Source organism: Colias croceus, chromosome 23, assembly GCF_905220415.1.
Source record: "Colias croceus chromosome 23, ilColCroc2.1".
Lineage (NCBI taxonomy): Eukaryota > Metazoa > Arthropoda > Insecta > Lepidoptera > Pieridae > Colias > Colias croceus.
In genome coordinates, this window is record NC_059559.1 from 2,312,876 (window position 1) to 2,336,909 (window position 24,034).

A 24,034-nucleotide genomic window follows, 5' to 3' on the forward strand; every position below is an offset into this window, starting at 1 on the left:
CAACCAAATTAAACCTTTGACATATATCTTAACGACTATAAAACAACATGTGTTTAGCATACTTCACTAATTTGGAATATCACTGCCACGGGCCACCCATCTACATACTGACCGTGGCAACTGTTGCTTAACCGCATAACCATTATAGAACATGTATTTTTAACATAATTAAACCAAATTGGAATATCATTCAAATGTTTCTATATTGGAATATCACTCAGCGGTCACCCATCAAAACACTGACCGCGGCAACTGATGCTTAACCGCTTAACCACTATAATAGAACATGTATTTTTATTTTTTAGCATAACTCAACCAAATTGCAATATCATTCAAATGTTTTTTTAGATTGGAATATCATTCAGCGGTTACCCATCACCACACAGATCGCGCTCGCAGTTGCTTAACCTCGGCGAGCGTTACGAAGCCGCGGCTCCCGGTGATTTCACACCGCGTTTCGTCTCGCATCAGATAAGCGTTATGGAACCACTTTCGCGTTGGTCTCGTGTAAGCGACACGTTTCTATAGGCTGGTCGTGAACGGACGATTGCTTAAAACGCTTACGTCTGAAACAGTAGCCTATCCCGTCATCTAGAATCTAGATGATAGCTGACATTGTTATTGACCTACGAAAAGTGAAAACCTACGAAAGCCCTATACTCATACTGTAAAGTCATACGGCCTAGATAAACAAACAGATAGAAGTTTGTTACGAGATACATCCAGTTATTTAAAGAAACTAGAGATATACTACGATATTTCGCGCTGTATAACATCGAAAATTACACTTTAAGATACAAATCTAATTCTCAGCCTCATACCCCTGTAATTTACGATCTTTACAACAAGGATCTATTTCACACACTAACTATAACAAACGTTTAGAACACATTTAAAATCACAAACTTCCACCAGCTTCGCGTGTAACCAGCCTAACCTCTGTCACAACCGTCCAACTCCCAACGCAACGTGCCAACGTGATCCCAAACACGTGGTACCCGTTTCGGGGCCTCATTTATTGCAGCCCCACTCGTTTCGCGTGACACACAGGTCCTGGAAGCTAACTGTATCTTGGTAGAACTTTCTCGAATAACGAAATGCAAAAGCGTGTTTGTTTGTCCTTCTTTCACGTCGCAGTGAAGCGATTTTATGATATGATTGCTCCGGTCCTATTGATTTTATGATCATACATAGCCTATAGCTTTCCTCGATAAATGGACTATGTAACAATGTAAACGTGTGTACTATGTAACGTGTAATTTTTTATATCGGACCCGTGGTTTGCTAAATTAGCATTTTCAAGGAAACAAACTATCTAGCTTTATAATATTAGTACATAACAGTATAGATTTATGTGTCTGGGATGGTTGGGACGCTAAAGAGTGACATAGGCTATTTTTTACGTCGAATCAGCTTATTCCCATGGGAGTTTTCTTTGACTACGCGGGCGAAGGGCGAAGGCGGAAAGCAAGTAGGCTTTATACGAGTATTGAGGGTACATACTTTTAATGGCTGCAAATCGTGGTAAAATTTGGCCAATTATTATAAAGACGGGGCTGTGAGAACGTAAGCCCATATTTATATGAAAGCGAAGACTTTCTGTACGTACGTTTTGAGTGTTCTCTCCACGTATCGCAATTGATACTACATATCGTTGATTTCGTATTAAAATGCGGATTTTTCGAATGTATGCTTCATGTCGATACTTAAATGAACAAACTTTCGTAATATAGTAACTAACTGATTGTACATATTGTAGAAGTGTTTCGACCCTACACAATTCTTAATTACTGAAGATCTATAATATTTACTAGCTTTCCGCCCGCGGCTTCGCCCGCGTTTACAAATAAAAACACGCATAGTTCCCGTTCCCGAGGGATTTACGGGATAAAACCTATCCTATCTCTCAAGTTGGATCGTACTGCACATGGTGTGCGAATTTTATTATAATCGGTTAAGTGGTTTAGGAGTCCATTGAGGACAAACATTGTGACACGAGATTTATATATATATTAAGATATCCGCTAGTCACAATGCAACGAAGCAACAATTTTACTCAGATGTATTCCGTTTAATCGTTGGGAAAAAAGGATAAAATTAACGAATCTATGAGTATATCCACAGGTATAACAACCTCTACAATTTGCATCTATCAAAGACACTCAAGTGCTCGATAATTACACCATGTCTTAAAAATAAATGAACACAGGTTATGGGGTTATGGTATCTTAATTCATATACAGTACATATTTTATTTCATATGCACAAAGTAAAAACAGACTCTCTCTCTATAATATCATAACTATACGAGTGATTATTCACTTTCTTCTATCATAAATATACTTTTGATTTCACTGACTGTGGCTCACCGCTGATTTTTCAATAATAAAGTAATCATATATAACTAGTTATGTACGTCTTTTCTTTCATTATTTTTTTCTCGTAGTTTTACGAATAAAAAGCAGATCATAACTCTTCGTTTTATCTCATCACTAGCTTCCATCTTTGGCTTTTCGGGGTTGCGAATTAGCTAGTCATGGCGTTTTCCTTGATCGTTGAGAGGCCATATTTTGTTACTTGGCTTCTTGGTTAGCAGGCTGCGCCTAAAGAATCCATTGCAAATTTAATATACATCGTATAACTGTATACATTTCCCAAATACCAGACACCAATACTTGGCCAGCAATGAAAAACTACATGCACCATATTGCTCGACAAATAATGTGCGGTTTGGCGCAGTAAGCGCGGTAGAACCTCTTATGTATTACATAAGCAAGTTTCATGTATAACCTAGAAGCCTTGAAACCGTTTACTGTTGGTATTTTAATCTATCCATACATGGAGAACAATAAGTGCACATATCGATATGTATTATTATGTGTAATAGGTATATTGTTGCGTTGGTGACTAAATAAATAAATAATAAATATTTCAAGACAATTTTCACACACGGCACGATCTGATCCCATACTAAGCTTTCGCTTGTGTTATGGAAACCAGATGGCTGATAAACATACATATATAATTTTAAATAAATACTTATATATAGATAATAAACACCTAGACACTGACTGAAAAGTTCAACTGATAACGATGATTTTTGACATAATAATTCCAGGATATTAAGCTTTCGCAAAAGGGACAGGATATCAGCAAATAATAATAATACATTTAGATTTAACGGTTTGATTACATATTTAACTAATAACTTTTCAGTTGAATTTTTTATAGCACTTCTAAATTATCCTCATGATAATCAGCTACTTCAAGAAAATTATTTGCAGCAGTAGTTTTTAGTTTTTACTATCTAACTTTACATTATTCCATCATACGATTACTAGACGACTTAATATACATCAGGATACGAAATCCTAAGGTTCCTTTATGCTTATAACACCAGCCACAAGCAACCACAGACTTATAACACCAGCAGACTGTAGTCACCATATTTAACAATACCGTAAGACAGTTAGGTCACGTAGGCTTAACTCAGTCAAGATAAAGGTATGTGCCTAGAACATTGTAATACGTGCCTCTATAGTTGTATTCAGGAAATTATTATATTGTTCTTGAAGTTTTTAAATTCTAGTAGGGCACTCGTTTATTCGATGTGAGGTTGCTCTGAAACTTTAACTTTGTCTTATATCTGAATAGAGCTACAAGCTTCTACAATATTGACAGATTTTCACACAAATGGACAGATTTATTATTGTAGAATTTCAAGTATAGGTTCGTAGTATAGTGTATACGTATTTCGTTTCAATGGCATTAGCTGAATTTAGCTATTTTTTTAAGTTGCAAGATACAAATTTGGCATAAGATCCATTTTAGACTTCCTTCCATGTATTGCGACGATCCGATTACGCTCTTTTCGTACAATCCAGGCTTGTCGAATTTATGAAGGTACCATCTCGATACGTGCAGTGGAAAACAGAGGAGTCGTTAGAACGGAGTTAAATTAGCTTACCTAGTTTATAATAATTAACAATTATCGTGCAGCTACAACGATTGCAGTCACACCATCTCTCGTCTCCCTTGACCGATCCCACGCCGAGTTTGCAAATTATATCCTATTATTACTCAAATCTATCAATCTATTGTTTATAATGTTGCAATGATTGAGACTAATGAGTATCTTGTAGTTACTATGACTCAATGTATACCAATTACTTATTCGTAGATTACAAGACGATCGTTGATACCGAGATCGTAACGTTTTGATCGTATCGGGCGGTTGGATTTTTAAGTTATTACTGAAAATTGTGCCACAATTGATTTATGTAAAAAGTCGTCGCATCTTTCTATATGCAACTTCCATTTGAAGTTTGAAACAATGCTTTTATTATCATTTACAAGATTTTTTTTAAAACGAAGTGTTTGTCAAGCCTACTTTTTAGTCATGTCGGCCGGCAGAGAACATTTATTACTTTACTTAGAATTTTTAAGCGTTGAAAAGAATGATTGTGTTATAAAAATATTGTTTCTTAGTAAGCTACCACGACCAAGCCGCTTTCACTTTCAAAGATTACCATCTACAGCCACGTCCAATATTTATATATTAAAAAACGGAACTGAAAGAACTGTGACGTAAATTGGATTTCTACCTGCCCCTGTGGAGTGTAGGTCAGATGCATTATGTTCGATTTTCTTTACGGACAAATAGGTGATCAACATTTTCTGTCCTGCCATACTGGGCCACTTTCTATCAAGAAACGAACTGCCAAACCTTGTTTCTCTGCTCACGCTTCATTGTACCAAGTCTTCATAATCTGTGACGTAAACCGTCAAGTGGCACAAAACATCAGTGCGATAATTTACCGCCAAAATGTGGGTCGAGCTGAAGCAATACGACGGTCAAGGGATCGAGAATACGGTGAAGGCCAGGTTTCACCGGTGCCGGCGGCCTCGCCGTGCGATTATTGTACTTCTAGAAAATTCCCACCAGGTAAATCGCTTCCTACATGCAATGCATTTTCCTCTTGGCACAATCGACGTTGGCATTACCTTGGGCTTAGCACGCAGATTCGATCGACTCGTGTACTTAGATTGTCATGTTTCTCTGAACCTCTTGTACTTAATCTTATTAAAATAGTACTACAATTGTAATCTTTGCATCGTTTTGTATTGGTGGTTAATGGTTGTATCTACAGGTTTCCCTAGGACTAGTAAACACTGTATTTCAGTAGACAATGATGATATAATGTTTCACTTCTCTAACGAATTAATGAGTGCAACTTTATATTATTCCTCTCTCAGTGAATGTCTGCAGAATGAAACCTTTAAAAATTACTGATAAGCTTTTAAGATTTTAAACGTGATTTTTCCATGAAACAAAACCAATGAATGTAAGCAAAACCTTCAAATCAATCTATAGTCCTACAGAGGCTGCTGCTTAAGAGGTCCCCTCTTCCCTCCTGTGTGATGACGTCAATCACAACTTCGCAACACATCAAGTAAAACAGCTTCTTTCATAGAATAAATAATATTTATTTTAAACCACAGGTATTAATTTTACCTTGATGAAGTCACACTACAATACGTCAGCATGTGGTTAATGAACCTTCGATTATTACCACAAAACGATAAAAATATACATTCCAATATATTGTAAAGTGACTAATTACATTTTTTAACCGACTTCAAAAAAAAAGGAGGACGTTATCAATTCGGCCGGTATGTTTTTTTTTTATGTATGTACACCGTTTACTCCGAGGTTTCTGAATCGATTTACGTTACATTTTCTTTTTTTGTTCGATGCGGGATGGTGTCGAAATGGTCCCATAAAAATTTTATTCGGATAGGCCCAGTATTTTTTATTTTATGAGCATAAATGTCTGTATTTGTAAATGTTGCAAGTGCAAGTTTGAAGTCGGTTATTTTTAACGCAGTTATATACTTTATATTAATATAGGAAGTCAAACGTTGTGTCTTAAACTGATATTTTTCTCAAATACATCAATGATGAACATTTTAAACTAATAATAAAACTGTCGTTATTTAACGTTGTGTTCGTCGAACCGTTACACTTTCACTATTAGACTGCTGAAGCGATTTTGATGAAACTGTTATTGCTTTTCTTTTATTAGAATACAGATTGGAGGTGTGAGTTAGTTAATTATAGGTGCTAAATCCATACTAATATTATAAATGCGAAAGTAACTCTGTCTGTCTGTTACTCAATCACGCCTAAACTACCGAACCAATTTGCATGAAATTTGGTATAGAGATATTTTGATACCCGAGAAAGGACATAGGCTACTTTTTACCCCGGTAAATAGGATAGGTTTTATCCCGGAAATCCCACGGGAACGGGAACTATGCGGGTTTTTCTTTGACTACGCGGGCGAAGCTGCGGGTGGAAAGCTAGTAAGAATATAAATTTATATAGCAATTGACCTTTACACAACAGTCAACACACGCTCAAGGTGTTAAATAAATACAAAACTCACGTATAGCATCAAACCCTGGAATCTATATTTAGCAAGGGCTTCAACCACTGCACCATCACGATCAACCAACAGTGCCATAAAAGTTTACCAAGTGTTACAAGGCCACCCATTGTTGTGTGTGTACTGTGTATCATAATTAGGGCTGTCAACTATCATTTAATTGTAATGTTTTATAATTACTAAAGTTAAAGTAGACTTCTGTATCAACATCATCTAGAAACAGTTTAGGTGATTTGAATAAATCTGAAAAAATGTAGTAAAATTAATTAATTTGTGAGCTTTATTTAGTAAATAATTTGCCTTCCAGTAAACATTAGTTGTTACACTAGATCCCCTTCACGGGGAATTGAACAGGGTGTGTAAACGGGGGAATTTAACAGTACAGCTAAAATAAATGTTACTTTGTATCGAATATAAAAATTTAAAAAATCATTAAATTCGTTAATAAAACTAATTAAAATTCTATCAAAATCTAACAAACCTAAATAAATTTCTGAATAAAATCATAATTATTAAAACGGCTCTGTGACAACCCTATTCGCACTACAATAAAGCCGTTGTTCGCCAGCCGCTTTCCCAAATACAGGCCTTGCTGATCCTTTGTTTTTAAATTTCATAACTACCGCCCGCACAGATAAATAATCATTTACCACATTTTGTAATGTACATTTTAAATAACAATTCCTATACAATTTATTATCTGAATTTAAATGAAAAGAACGGAAACCCTCTTTTTACGTAATTATTTCCTTATAGGGCTTCGTTTTGTCACCGGGTGGACACAGGATAAAAACAAAAGAAAATATTACGCTATATCACTCAGGAATATTAAGCTATATCACTCAGGAATATATTATAGCTGAGAAAGATTTAATTAAATCAATCCAAGTAATCAGTAGTCAATGAGTATCGGTTTGCTCGATAGCTGTTTTTTATTGGTAAACTAGCTAACCGCCGCGGCTTCGCCCTCTTTGTCTAAAACCTAATAAATTTTATACTAAAACCTTCCTCTTGAATCCATCTATCTATTTAAAAAACCGCATCAAAATCCGTTGCGTAGTTTTAAAGATTTAAGCATACATGGGACATAGGGACAAAGAAAGCGACTTAGTTTTATGCTGTGTAGTGATAATAAGCAGGTAGTATCCAAGTCCTTCAATACTTCTTGCAAAAACGACTGGGTAGTCATAAAAGCTGTCTCAAAGAATATTTCTCATATTATAAATAAATACGTAAGTGTTTGTTTAGTTTTCATTCACGTTGCAACACATGTTCAAGGTTTGATTTTTGTATCTAGAGATATGGAGGTTGGATAGTATGGGGATTAGGTACCCTTTACCACAGTGAAGCATGTCATTCTCAAGATATTTTCTTTGACTATTTGGCTGTAACCGCGGCTAAGAGCTATGAGCTAGCTGCTAATGATTACAATAAAACTAATCTCATTCCGTCTGTCCGTCAAGAAACCTGCGACAATGGTAATTGTACGATGGTGCGTCACTCGCAGCGTCATCTCACCGTCATTCACCCATTGTTGTAGTACAATGCGACTCGTCCCTGGCGAGATTTCTCTTTGCCGTATTATTTCCGACTCGAAGGACCATCTTACAATACGTTTTTGAGAAATTCTACATTTATTCTAACTATGCAACCTACAGGTTTTATTTTACTCCCAGTTATAACTACATATATTTATGCTTGCGTTTCCTTGCCAAGAGGCAAAGGCTAAGAAGCTCAGTTGCCTATTAGAGATTTAAAAAAAAATATACATAGTATCGTCTAGTCAGACTCGGCTTTATTTGATCAACAGCTAAAAGGACTTTTATACAATGCCTGTTGACAGCAATTCAATTTTATAACTAAACATAATTCGAATCCCATATCTCCTGTTCATTAACCCCCCAACCAATAGACCAACGTGAACAAAGTTAAACAGCCTACCCAAAACTTGAATACCTACGAAAGCTGAAAAAAATCACGTGCATGCAGAGCCCATGATCACTCACACACACAACAATGTCTCTTATATCTAGGGAATAAAGTCTATATCCGATCGTAGCCGAAATGCCTGCATTATGATAAAAGTATAAATGTATAGAAAAAGCCTCACCCGCTGTGTGCCAAGGGAGCTCGAACAAAAACTTACTTCTTCGATATTAAGAAGATGTAAAAAAAATCCCTACGCTTAGAAAGTAAAATAGACGGCGTACCACAAGCTTCTAAGAATATAATATTTCATTCATACCAAATGTAAATAGTTATTGCAAGCTTAAAATGGGGTTTTAAATGCAGATGGGATCGACACACCTTTAGGCTGGTTGCAGAGCTTGACCGACCATCAGTGCGTACGTCAGTCGCGCTTGTCATATGTATATGTATGGAAATTCATAAAACCGTTCATAGCTAGACCGACCATACGCACGCGTATTGTCATGCGCATTAGTGTCATAGTCATACAATTGTTGATGCGTATCGTCAGGACCGACGGTACGCACTGACGGTCGGTCAAGCTCTGTAACCAGCCTTAATGAAAGACATACCACGGTGCGTCTTCTTATTCGGTTAAGTGTGATGTCAGTCTATAAGATTTGAGATTATGGTATGGAATCATAGGATAAACGATTATGTGTTATCAGCCCGCGTACTGTGATATCTTAAACTTTAAAGTATTATTTCGAGTGTGGAACAATGACAACGGAGAAATAAAACTGCTATAATACATCATGGTAACCCCCAACTTAATTATAATGTATTTTCATCTCATTGCTTTTACTTTCCAAAATAAAGCTTAAGGAACGAATAAACGAGATTAATTAAAACAATTGTTTACCAGTAACACAATCCACTGTAGTTGAGAGTAAACTGTATTCTCAAAATTAATTACGAACCATTGACGCAGGCACGCGTAACTTTTAAGCGGTAATTTTTTACTTCCTAAATGAACCTTTTTCTCATTTTCACGGCCACCACTTTACATTTATCAGCGTAAACAAAAACCATTTTAACGAGAATAACACCTTGTTAAATCCAGTAGTAAAAGGAAAAGGCCCCTTGTTACATTTTTGAAATAACAGCTGTTTTATAAAACATGCAAGTATAAGTGGTATTAAAGTTCTGCCACCCCTTTTAAAAATTCCGTCCTTGTTTATTCAGGCCTATCTCCGAAACGGTTGGACAGATTTTGACGGGACATTCCAGTTCAGTATGCTAATGTTTATTTGTTGTTGTTGAGTTGAGTTTAGGCTGCTTCCATTTGTAAAAAGTCATCATCATTATCAGCCCATATACGTTCCTAGTGCTGGGACACGTGCCTCCTATGAGGGTAGGTGTAAAAAGTGCTGGTACGCAAATCGCAAAATGAATTCTTCTGTGTCAGTTTCTATACATTAGATATTATTCAAAAGCGCTTTTTAAAAGCCACGACACTCAAGTAAATACTATTTCACGCTTTATTCGCGAAACTTTCAAGGATTATAAACGGTAAGGAAAAACAATGCTCGAGCGAAACAGAGGTGAGTTTTTTCTAGAGAATAGTTTTAGAGGGACCTTTCAGAGCTGTACTTTTTGTCCCTTTCATTTGAACGGCGCAAACAAAGACGCCGGAAATCACAAAGCTCCTTGTAGGTACAGTTGGATAGATGTAGAAAGTCCCTTTAGGATTTTAAAGTATACAGATTTTGCAACGGAAAGTCACAAATTCTCCTAACACTTGAAGGATACAAATGCTCTCGACTTGACATGATATTTACGTAAATACAGTGATTACTCAAACAACAAAAAATATTGCGATCGATTTAAAAAAATCTTGGCAGAATTCTGGGTACATACATAGCACCGTGACGACCAATAGCCTAGAAGAGGTTCATCTAATTATCCAAAGATCCTGACAATCTGTCCCCTATATGTAGCATAGCATATCGTTAGGCTTAAGTTCAACAAACCATAATACATTGACTTGACGACAAACGGGTCGCAGGATCGCACCCGCACCTCACACCTGGTGTCCACGAATGTCACGCACATAAGGGTGTGTGCATATGGTGTACCAGCCCTTGGCAAATCCACGGTGCGTAAACGCAGAGGTCAGTGTACCTTCTACTTTTAATTGAACTAGGAGTCGGTTATTTATAACATAAAAAACCTACTGACTGGTGAATTTTCGATATTGTTTTATTGTCGTGTGTTTATCAAATACTTAATTGAATAGATACTCGATTATGTGCAGTTGAAAATAATCTATCAGATTTGCTCTTGTCGTGTCCAAGACTTAAATTCCCCAATAAAAATTCTTCTGAAAAATTCCTATGAAAACAACTGCATTTCAGAGCGATTGCAAATACCTGTACCGAATACCGCGTCAAATATTTTATTTCTCACTAGAGTTGCCAATTCTTGCGTCTCACAAAACAGTAATAATTTTATACCTGCAAAGAGTTCTGTTTGATTGTTCGCCAAGACCTGCCCACCTTGTATTTTTTATATTCAAACCTATACTTACAAACGGACAAATTGCGAACGTTTCATTGAAAACACAAAGAGGTATAGAAAAGAATAAGAATAATATTTATAGCCGCTTGTAGAAAAATTCACAGCCGATTGCCTCGACGTATTGTATCAGAATCGCATAGGATATTAAAATAAAGTGAGGATTTTATATTTTACTAGCTGTGCCCAGCGGTTTTACCCACAGTGCTCCGCTCCTATTGGTCTTAGCGGGATGATAATAATAGCCTATAGCCCTCCTCGATAAATGAGCTAACACCGAATCAATTTTTCAAATCGGACCGTTTAGTTCCTAAGATTAGCGCGTTCAAACACAAATTTTATGTGAATGAGTGTCGTAAATGACCAAACGATTTGTGAATTACATAGATACATAAAATATCGTTTAATTACATAATAAATAATATTAAATTATTGAAGGAATGAAATACTGCGTGTGAGATCAAATTACGCATAAAAATGATCTAATTCAACTTTTACCATGCACGGATTGTAGCTCTTACAATAAAGACAAATCTAACGACACCTCTCAAGCTAAAATTCATCAGCTCATGTCTACGAACAAATCGTACAATTTTTTGGGGTACCCACCAAACTCTTTACCTAAAACTACAATATTAATACATCTTCATCCAATCAATTTTTACCGACACAACTGCAGTTCTGTAGAAACTGCAATACCGATGCTTATATAACACACGTCGCGTTATCGCTGGTACCCTCATACAGCCATTTCACCCTTGTCAAACTATTGTTTGCGCGATAAAATGTAGCCTGTGTCCTTGTTCAAGCTTCGATAGGTATCTCGCTATATGTAGTAGCTAAGTCATTCAAATCATGAAAACGTAGAGGCAGATAAAATCTTTTATACGGGTATGGCTTAACTATACGAGATTGCTTTAAAAACGAGTTAAAACGAAGAAGGTATAGGTAGGTATGTATCTAATGTAAAATGTGTTAATTCTGTCGTCGTTTTGAAACCCTAGGAAACCGTTCATACGCAACGTATCTAATGTTACCATTTTTTACTTCCGTAAATATTGTTACCTTGATATACCTATCATGAGTTTAAGCACTGCTTAATAGTGTCTGGTATATTTTTTTCTCCATTGAGCTAGTCCATACTAGGACGGTACTTATCAACTATTTGTTGAATTTCCTTCATAGTTATACCCAGTTATACCCCAAAATGAAGACCCTTAAATCTCCCTCATACGGCATACCACATACCTCAAGGGAAACATCACTTCAAAAATCTCGATAACATAGCATTGGTCTATTCAAAAGGCCGAATATGTGTGTGCTTTTGGTTCAAAGCATTCATGTGTGTGTGCTTGTGTGTGTGTTTATCTCTATACATGTTTCGAGGGCTGATAAAACGTTTCTGTAAACATAGCCATATGGAAACACATTGGGGGGTGGATGAGTTTGGAAACACATTTTTCTTGGTCGCGGGGCGTATCCGCAAACGTATTATCTCTGCAGTACTCTGTACGGTCGTGTGATGTGTCAATTTATCGTAATGTGTATTAGCTATAGACTGCGGCTACTGGATTGCGTACACGTAGTTAACAGTAAGCAAAATTTCGTTCAAACTATGTTATTCTTGGCTAAAATCTATATGTACGCAGATATTTTGTATAAAATCGTTTGAGTTATTTATAAAAAAAATCTTTCTATTCACGTATGTTTCCCCTTTTAAAAAGTGTGAGCAAAGTTGATAAATTAAAAAAAGCTTCCCCAAACCAACAACTAGATGGCGCTGAACCTAATTATACACACGTAATACTCTACTCATTCGAACCATGCGAAAGCCTATACTCAATTGCTACACCTTACCGGTCCTTGTGGGTGAAAAAAAAAAATCAACGTCGACAGCCGTGCGCCCGCGCAGGTAGTCCGACCTTCGGGTTCAACGGCCCGCCGCCCTAAATATATACTACGCGGATGTGAGCTGTGTGATTTTTTTTCTTCTCATTTGCCAGTCACCGCTCCTTATGCTGTCCCAGACTGGGTTGTGTGGACGATTTTATATCATGTATGATAATTTATATGGTACATTCTGTATACATATTTAGTTAAATAGTGGTTGCTCCCATCTTCTCGTGACTACATTTCTTTTCGAAAATACCTATTTATTTTTTTATCATCCATTAGGATACCAAGCTTGGATTACGAAGCAACGTCTGTCAGGACAGACGTTATCGCTCTATCTTTACGCAAACTGTCTTTTAGTATAAAAATTAAATAAAAATTTTAAAAGTATTTTAATTTAACTTCAATAAAAAGATTATTGAAATTGGGAGTCATTCACAAGTCCTACAGTATAGACATCTAATATATATATTATAAAGGCGAAAGTTTGTATGGATGTATGGATGTTTGTTGCTCTTTCACGTAAAAACTACTGAACCGATTACAATGAAATTTAGCACACATTTAGAGGGTAACTTGCATTAACACATAGGATAGTTTTTATCCCGGAAATCCCACGGGAACGGGAACTATGCGAGTTTTCCTTTGCAAACGCGGGCGGAGCCGCGGGCGGAAATCTAGTTGTGTTATAATTTTAAGATTCTACTTTTTGCATATACTTAATACTTAAAACAATAAACACACAAACAATGTATCTCACATACTTCAAACATAACTTAGTTAAAAAACAACATAGTACTACTTACTCAACAAGCTCTGCGACCCAAACAGAGTCTTGGCTTCCGACACGAGTTCACGCCACATACATTTAAAAAACAACATAACGTTTTGTAACTATTATAGCACATGGGTTGCATAATTTTACATTATATACCCTTGTGGATTCCATAGTGTGAGTTGAATTTACACAATCGGATTACATTGATTACATTATAATATGTAATTGATTACAAAACTACATACTGTTTTTATTTTATATTTATTTCCTCTAGAACCTAGATTAACTAGTTCATCTATTTTAAAGGTTTAATGTGTGCTGAGAACATGTGTCAGAACTGAAACTTCTCTGGCAAGATTAAAAGATACCAAAATCATCGCCTTAACCCACGGTGCATGTGACGGTATTGCCATGACGCAACCTCGAAATTTTGCTCTCAACGCGCCTAAAGATGTTTACCTTCAAAAAAGCTAATAAAAATATGTTACCTATTTTTGACAGACAATCAAACAGAGTCTAGACTCTAGACATTCTAAAATAACAAATCATAATATATAGATTAGATTAGCATATCATCAATGTAGCATACTAGCTGTGTCCATGGTTTTATCCGCATTGTTCTGCTCCTATTGGTCTAAACATGATGGTATATAGCCTATAGCCTTCTTCAATAAACGGCCTATCTAACAGTGAAATAATTATTCAAATCGGATCTGTGTTTACTGAGATCAGCGTGTTCAAGCAAATAAACTCTTCAGCTTTATATTATTAGTACAGATAAGACTTTTTCGCAGAATTAATTAAACTTTTAATATTATGTGATAACATCTTAGATCGTCAATAAAATGCATACTAATGAAGTGAAATTTCAGATTTCACTGGACATTTCAATAATTACAATTTCTAGCGTTACAGGTTTTATCTAAATGTTTTATTTATTACATAACTCATGAACCTAGTTAGGTACAATGTTATGTCACTGTGATTTTCTTTAAAAGCCACTTGGCAAGTAATTCCGTTCATGTAAAGAGTGGTGTAACTATTTTAATAAAAATTTCAGTACATTTCATCACCGTTTTTGTATTGCCTAGCAGTTATATGGCTTTTGCTCACAATTTTATATCCATACTAATATTATAAAGCTGAAGAGTTTGTTTGTTTTTTTGAACGCGCTAATCTTATGAACTACTGGTCTGATTTGAAAAATTCTTTCGGTGTTAGATAGCCCAATTATCAATGAAGGTTATTGGCTATATACCATTACACTACGGCTAAAAGCAGTGGACCCACGGGGGTGAAACCGCGGGAAGCAGCTAGTGTATCATATTTAGCTTAAATGACGGTATCAAAGAACCTTCCCCCTCTCCTCTAAGAAGTAAAGAGTCAGAAAACATTAAAGATATTTAGTAGATTATTTAGAAGCATTTATTTTAGCCCTAATGAAGAACTATGAAGACTTATGACTATTTAAGCAGTATATTCCAAAGTGTGTAGTGTTGTGTTTAAAGAGATAGAAGAACTACAACTTTAAAAATCACCATAAAATCAAAATATGGTAAGGACTTTATAACTTATAGGTAATCTATTGACAGCTGTGGGTCTGTAATATTTCCCATTAATACACAAGTATATAGACCTAGATAGTTCATTCTAATGAATGTTTTAAAATTCACACATACCTCATTCCTTGTACCTAACATAAATTGATGGAGTTCTATCATTTGTGCATACTATAAAGTATAAATGAGGCCTTGATATTCTATACAATGAGGGCAGAAGCCAGAAAGGGGTTTAAATAAAACACCTCCTACAACACATAACTACTAAAGTACCAACAGCATGGGATTTTCTATTTATAAAACCATTTCAAATGTTTTAACAGACCATATGGACAATTTAGTAGATAAAGAGCCTATACAGATTTCAAAACTAATACATATCACGAATGTAGTGTTATTGATATTTATCTACAAGTACATCTGTACATATAATGTAAATAATACACACATGTACAAACTAACTATAACAATACGACTACTAATTTAAAATAAAAAACTACCACGTGTAAACATTATAGCTACGCTATTTTAAACACGACGGAGCACAAAATAGCATAATGCAAAATGAATTAATAAAAAACCAGCAAACGTCACGTCGCGTAATCAAGAAAATATGCGTAACTTTCGTAGCTTGAGAAGCGGGTAGACAAAAATTTTGTACCTGTAATTTTGTTCGTAGTCCCAATAATCCTTATAGCGAGGGTGCCAGCGCGGGCCCCCGCGCGAGTAGGGCCGTCGTGAGCCCCCTTGGCTCATTCTGAATGCGCCATGCTACACGTATTGATCTGCGCCGTACTTGCGGGCTCACACGCCCGCTATCCGATTATCAAAAAACACAAAAGATCACAAAACCACTGCACTGCAACACTGTTACTATGTAAACTCGAAAAATTTTAATTATAGGACTCCACTGGAGCCCTAGCTACCTATTTGTTTTGAGACGACTGCAATGACGCGAAGATCGCGCGGAGTGCGGACTGACTGGCCGATGCCGATGGATGGCGAACGGCGAACGCAAGCAAGCACGGCAACTTCACGGATACGAGCGAGGGGCGACCTCTGGCGCAACAATCGCGCACTGAATACAAATACGACCGCCAAACGTATTCAAATTAAATAATGACGACTATTTATTTATTCAAGTGATGCAATTGTTACTATTTCAACGAACAGTTGTTATGTCGCTAATAAAACGTGAAGAGTGAGATTCTGCGAAGGCTATTCTTTAACGTCTATGATAAGTCTAGCGAAATATCGATTTTATATAAGACACAGATGCGATTGCATAAATTTAACACAAGTCATTATACGGGCTTAAGGTGACTGAGAACAACGGAGGCGTGTTATCGCGCACTTCAGACTTCGTCACTGTTCACATTATTACCATGAATCACACGATAAACTCTATCTCGTAACAAGTACGATGAAACACTAATACCTTTATATATTCACTATACACACTCAGTATATTGCTTAAATGTATAATATTTGCACTTAAAGTGTGTAATTCTAGGGAGAAACTAAAAAAATTAAGATAAATGAAGCTGCGCTGCGCCCTGTTCGACTGCACAATACGTAAGCTATAAAAAATAACTTTACACAACTCGTATTCACAAAACAACAAAGCGCTTAAGAGCTTTAGAAATTTTGTACACAATACGAGCGGTCGAGCTAGTCTAATGTTAAAGCGCTGCAGCAATGTCAAGACGCAAAGTCCCACCCATTGTTATTAAAATGTAGTCAACATGACGCACGAATAGTATAGTGAAGTTAGATACAAAACGAATGACGTAGGCATCCGTCTCATTTTAACTCGTAGCGTCTGAGTGAAAAAGAAATATATTTTAGGACAAAGTCAGTCTCCCGTATTCCGGGATAATTTAAATTTCACGTATCAATCATTGAGATAATATTAATATGGAGACGATACCGCCTACATCACTTATGTTCCACTCAACATACGTCATGTGGCGTAACTGCACTCAGTCGCTTGCTCGCTCATTGGCGCGAACGTCACGCTCATTTTTTATTTGTTTTAAAGTGAAACGCATCAAATATGCCTACGTGTGTGTTACGATATTGCACAAATAATACAAAGAATACGGAAAAGTGCAAAGGAATAACTTTTCATCAGTTTAGTAACTAGATAATAATTTTTAAACTTAGTTAGAGAAAAAATTTTGGCGGGCGACATTTTGTCATAGATTAAAAATTTAAGATATGACATTGGGCATGAAATAAGTGTTGTTAGTAATAATTGCTGGCGTATATTTTTATAGTATAAAATAATAATTTTACATATTTAGAAAAGCATAGACTGGTTGTTAATTGAAAACAGGTGAAATCATGAAATATGAAAATCAATTACTCAATCACCAATTTTTTTTTGTTAATTGATTTTAATCAAGTTTTTAATTGATATTGTATAAGCTACTGACTTGAACGTATAATTGAATTATTATTTATTTATCTGCACTAATATTATAAAGAGGAAAACTTTGTTTGTTTGTTTGATTGTAATTAATAGGCTCATAAACTACTGGACCGATTTTGATGAAAGGAGAATGCCCATTTTTGGTACTAGTTTTTCTCATGCATCAAGACAACAATACTATTAAAAAAAATCTCGGCAATTTAGAGGCCTTCTTACCATCGGAAAATATATTTTGAACAGGGAATGTTTTGTAAAATCTAATAAGACATGTAATTGTTTAGATCCGTTATTCAAATTCAAATTTATTTAATTCAAATTTATTTATTATTATTAAACATACATACATACAATAATTACAATTACAATTTATTACAATAGGTATACAATTAAAATTCATGTAAAAGTATATAAATAAAAAGGCTACCAAAACAATTATTTATACAAGCCAATGTTTCCCTAGCTAGGTTACTGGGCAACCTGTGTTTAGGAGAAACAGCTTGCCTCTAAAATAAATACACAAAAAGCCTCTTAGCAAGTACTTAATTATTATAAATTAAAATTGGTTACAATAGGGAGTAAGAGAAAAAAAAATATGTGTAAAATTTAAGGTGTATAAGAGAATGCGGGTGTGGCGAATGAAACTGTATCTTATGAATGTATATATATTTGTGTGTGTATGTGTATGTGTGTGCGTGTGTTTGTGTAAGTGTGTGTGTGTGTGTGTGTGTGTGTGTGTGTGTGTGTGTGTGTGTGTGAAATATTATATTATAGATATCTAAGCAAGAGTCACGTTTACACTTAAGCCAGTATCTCAAGAAGTTGTTCTGTCTCGTCATAAGTTTTTCCTAATAGAAAGAAGCGTACGGTTAATTTACATTTAGAATACGGTAAGGCATAGATGCTAAGACTATCATTAATTTTGTTATACAAATAGGGTCCGAGGAAGTAAAAGAACCTCTTGGTGAACATGCTATATGGCTGAGGAACAGTGCAGATTTTGTTCTTTCGTCGAAACGAGGTTGTAACTAGAGGTGTTAATCGGTGTTGTAAAATAATAGTCTGTAAAATAAAATGTTGTCTAACGGTGAGAACCTTCCAATCTTTGTACAGGTCGGTTGTACAATACTGCATAGGTTTAAACGTGGAGACTTTCATAACTGCTCTTTGCGCCACCTCGAGGGGCTTCAGTATGGTTTTTGCGGCACCTCCCCAACATACAATACAGTATGTGACAATAGATTCGCACAAGGCATAGTAGACGGTACGTAGAACGGCAGTGTTCGTGACGTGTCTCAAATTTTTAAAAATATAAATAAGTTTTCTGACCCTAGTTGTTAGGAGACCAATATGAGTTTTATAATTTAGAAGTTTATCCAAAGTTATGCCCAAGTATCTAATATTATCTACAGAATTAATGGTTGGACAGTGACACAGAGCTGTTGTTGGCGTGTGACAGGAGTGAGCTTTTACTGAAATTGGTGTTTGAGGTTGTTATAGATTTAGTGTCCATTACCGGTTACCACGGTAACCAAGCGGTAACTTATTACATTTACTATGGTAAATAGCTAAATGTATTAATATCGATTATTGTTTTCATTGAATTACAAAAAAAATCAATTAACATAAAATCACTCTTTAAGGTATTGTTTATACACTGTAGGTTGTTTTAACAAAGATAGTGAAGTAAAATAATATAAATATGTATATATAAAAAAAAATATTATTATGACATAGCTTGGTAGGTAACCAGTTATTTCTTATTTGTTTCTTTCTTCGAATATGTAGTGAAAAAATGATTCAAACAACAACAACAACATGTAAACCGAATAAAAACTCAATTGGCATTTTTTAAGTATATATTTAGGTTTTCTTGAAATCCGTCCCGGAAGATTTCTGGTGCCTACCTACACTAGCCGATGAACAGATAGACTTTGTCTGAAAGCATAAGCTCTACGCATAGATTAAAATATATGTTAATCGAAAAATAACCTTTGGACGATAAAATGTTACCTAAATCACACATAAACCTAACTAAATCGGGGTTATTTAAGTTTTGAGGTTATTTCACATTTTTCTCAATATCTTGAAAACCCCTGTTTTTATCACAAAAAAATCAATTGGTAAAAATGTTTTGAATATCGAAGAACCCTCCAAAACCACTCTGGCATTGACGCAACACTGTACTGTGGTCCATACTTTCATGGGCATTCTTCTTTGGCACAGACAATCTTAAGACCCTGAGAAAGAACATAGGCTACTTTTTATTGCGAAATATGTGCCACGGGCGCAGCCGGGGCGGACCGCTAGTTCAGAGATAAGTAATTAATATTTTTTCTATTCAAGGTTTCCATGTCTGGGCCGTGAAAAAAGGGAAAAATTATTTTTTTTCTAAAAAAGGCTCAATTTGTAAGGAATAAAACTTCCCATAGCCCTGACTGAACCTAAAACGTCACTATTTACATCATCCTATATTATATGCCAGATATTGTTAGCCCCGCGTAGTAAAGTCAGTTTATACCTAAAATAAATATTAAGTAAGTACAAAGAAAATTTCAAGTCAACGTGCATGTAAGGAGTGGCACCCAATAAAATAGACAGAATAAAACAAAGTGTCGCCTCTATATAGCGGTGAGTCAGTGACATCGCATAATCTATGACTGTCATAGCCGTCATTCGCGCGCCCCGCGCCGCCGCGCTTGGCGCACAGATTTTGTTCGTGGTGTCTGCTCCATATTAATATTATCTCAATGGTATCAATGCTTTATTTGTTTAGAAAATATATCATGCATTACTAATAAGTTAATAACAAATATATCGATTTGAATCTCACAGATCGGTAAGATGACAAAATGTTTATAACCTTGATATACAGTATACCTACCTATTTTGGCTAATAAGTATCTGTAATTTCATAAAAAGAAATGATTAAAAACTTGGATAAAGGGTTTTGTTTTAGAACATATTACAAGACAAAGAGAGATTTAACAAATTTTTAAAAGATATCATATAGAGCTCAAGATCTGTTATCCCCAAAGAGAATTTATAGTAAAATCTTGGTTTATGTGGTTTATGTAATATGTTTAGCTCAGTAGTGCCATCTATGATGCAAGGCATGTAAAAAAACTTTCGGTAAATGCTCACTAGATGGCGTTTTCCTTAATGTATAACGTTTAGTACTAAGAGTCTAAGAGCAATAAAGTTTAGTACCTATATTATCATGTCTGGTTCATTACATACAAAACAGGATTAATGCCATCCGACTACCAATAGATGCCGCTAAGTGTATCATTTTAACCAGCAAAAAATAAAATTAGATTTAATTGCAATTTCATTGCTTTTTATAATTTTTTACATACTTTTGTAAATGGAACCTACCTATTTAATTTCATTTTCGCTCGATTTTAACTAATTTTACAGAAAAGTTTATATTCAAAACAACGCCATCTCATGAAACTACTATAAACAAGTTATTCTCCTCCGATTTGGCGATGCTAAACGAATAATAGATGGCACTACAGACTTTTTACGTTACTTTTCACGTTTTTAACACAGACTAATAATAATATCACAGACCACAGACTAATAATAATATACTACGTTTTTAATACATAGTCTCATTGCCTTTGCCACCTATAAAAATATTGTAAATGGGTTAAAGCCGTTATTAATTATTACAAACTGCGTTCCTGTAGCGGCCTATATTAGGTAGGTACCTAGTGTATTGATAATTTTCATACGAAAAATGAATTGTCGGAAAACTTGCGAGATTGTGTGAATATTTGATTGCAAGATCTCATTACAAAATAATATACAACCACAGACTAATAATAATATACTACGATACAACCTATACTTAAACCGTAGTAAGTATATTATTTCTAGTCACATTTAATTATATATAAATTATAAATAAATATTAAAGGACAATATTACACAAATCGACCTAGTCCCACAGTAGTCTCAATTAAGGCTTATGTTGTGGGTACTAGACGACGATAAATATAATATCACAGACTAATAATAATATACTACGTATACAAATAATATAATATTTTATAAATACATATATATATATAGATAACACCCAGACCCAAAAACAAATAATCAAGTACATCACACAAATATTTGCCCTGACCGGGGATCGAACCCGGGACCGTCGGCTCAGTAGGCAGTTACTTTACAACTGCACCAACCGCGTCGTTAAGAATATCAAGAAATCATCATTAATGACACCTAATAAACCGAAACTAAAGTTAAATACCTACCTACCGCCTACGTCATCTTGTTTTATTTTCTAAATAATCCTATCAGATTACCTTTATATGAAGTATGAACCAAAAAGTTTTGAGATTTAAACCGTAGAAAAGGTTTTGAATGATCCTTTGCGTTTTTTTTCTTTATGCGCCTAAAATTAAATATTTCGACATCGATTCCCATAAGAATGAAGTATTTTCCCGTTATAAAAAGTAGCCTATGTTCATCAGGTAGGTATAATTTTTGCTTCGAATGATGAAAGAATTTTTCAAATCAGTCCAGTAGTTTCGGATCCTATCCAATACAAACAAACAAACAATCAAATCATTTCTGTTTTGTAGATAAATACGAAAGTTACTCCGTCATAGTAGAACAAAATAGTGGGACCACGAGAAAATAGGTATTCCCGCACGCGTCTGAACCGATTTTGACGGAAATTTCGATATATGTACATACCTACGTTGAAAAAGGACATCTCAATTTTGTTGCATAAATAGGATTCAAGGGGTAGGAACAGGGATTGAATAAGGCACACGGTTGAAGCCGCAGAATGAAAGTTGGTAATTTATAAGATTAATTTATTGTAAAATAAACTACTTCATTTTACTTAAACATATTCTATTTATCATTCATTGACTTATCATAAACTTTTGAGTCTAGTACCTAGTTAAGTACCTATTATTTGAAAATTTTGAAAAAAATGTTTTCTTTAGGAAATTATTAGCATGTCTTGTCATTAATTTATTTACCTACTTGGTAATAATCGGTCGAACACTTGTTTAAAGTTTATTTTCCTTGTCCTTTCCAGGTAATCTAAATTATTTAATTTTTGCAGTAGGTAATTAATTCATTTCGGCTTGAACAGACAAGGCCATTAGGTGAAGCGAGATTGCCAAATATGGGTGATCTGTAGATATACATAATCCACAAGGAAGCATCACATTTGCTGTAGCTTCTTATGGGTAGGTGAACGAAGTGCCTTAAACTACCTAGCCAGTAGTACTTGCTTGTCTGCAAACTGTAAACTGTCCATACCCAAGCACCACTCAGCAGCTTTCAAGGGTAGCTTTCGATACAATGCCACTATGTGCTCTTTCAATTTATGCGTTTCGTATCGGACCGCTGCCGCACGTTTTCCGTGCCGCTAGTTATAACCCGCTGCCGCTGCCGTGCCGTTGCAGTACGGTAGCAGTCCGTTACCAAAATCTTAAATTGAAAGCGTATCTGACTGCCGTGCGTTTGTATGCTAGTGCTGTTTTAAATTTATTTGACACCAGTTAAGCCATGGGCTATGACGAAGAAACATTACTGTTAGTGCTCTTGTTGAAAAACATCAAACAAAAAATAAACAAAAACTACGCCTCCGTTATTCCGTATTTCAACCGTCCGTCCGTATTATTACCACGACTGACTTATATATTATAATAACGCGCGTATTTCTGTACTTGAGTACCGTTGTATACGTAGTATATTATTATTAGTCTGTGGTATAAGACAAAGTCGCTGTCGCTGTTTGTATGCTTAAATCTTTAAAACTACACAACAGATTTTGATATAGTTTTTTTTAATAGATAGAGTTGTTCTTGAGGAAGGTTTTAGTACAATGTACATAATTTGTAAAGTTTTCTAGAAACCAACTGAAAAGGTAATATCAACTCAATATATACTACTATAGCTTCCATATTCCAATAGATAATAATTTTTGAAGTAGCTCTGCCGCGCGGTTTCACTCTCGGACAGAAATATGGGTAAACTAAAACTCAAACATTTATTTATTCAATTAGACTTCTACTAGAAGCACTTTTGAATCATCATAACAACTATTGAGAAGAACCGGCAAGAAAATCTATACAAATATTATAAAGCTGAAGAGTTTGTTTGGACGCGCTAATCTCAGGAACTACTGGTCCGATTTGAAAAATTCTTTCGGTGTTAGATAGCCCATTTATCGAGGAAAGCTATAGGTTATATATATCATCACGCTAAGACCAACAGGAGCGGAGCAATGCGGGTGAAACTGCAGGGACCAGCTAGGTAGTTATATATCCATACTAATATTATAAATGCGAAAGTAACTCAGTCTGTCTGTCTGTCTGTTACTCAATCACGCCTTAACTACTGAACCAATTTGCATGAAATTTGGTATATGTAGAGATATTTTGATACCCGAGAAAGGACATAG

General features: G+C 35.3%; 1 protein-coding gene across 3 annotated transcripts in view; it reads right to left on the bottom strand.

Annotated features, from left to right (window-relative positions):
• LOC123702507 (E3 ubiquitin-protein ligase arkadia-C-like) overlaps nucleotides 1–16,723 on the bottom strand; it is a 55,636-nt gene extending 38,913 nt beyond the window's left edge. For all 3 annotated transcript variants that reach the window (XM_045650285.1, XM_045650284.1, XM_045650286.1), the window contains exon 1: nucleotides 15,826–16,723. In XM_045650285.1, the coding sequence (XP_045506241.1) occupies nucleotides 15,826–15,920 (95 nt within the window). In that variant the 5' untranslated portion in view covers nucleotides 15,921–16,723. The remainder of the gene's footprint in view (nucleotides 1–15,825) is intronic.
• Between the last annotated feature and the right edge of the window lie 7,311 nt (nucleotides 16,724–24,034).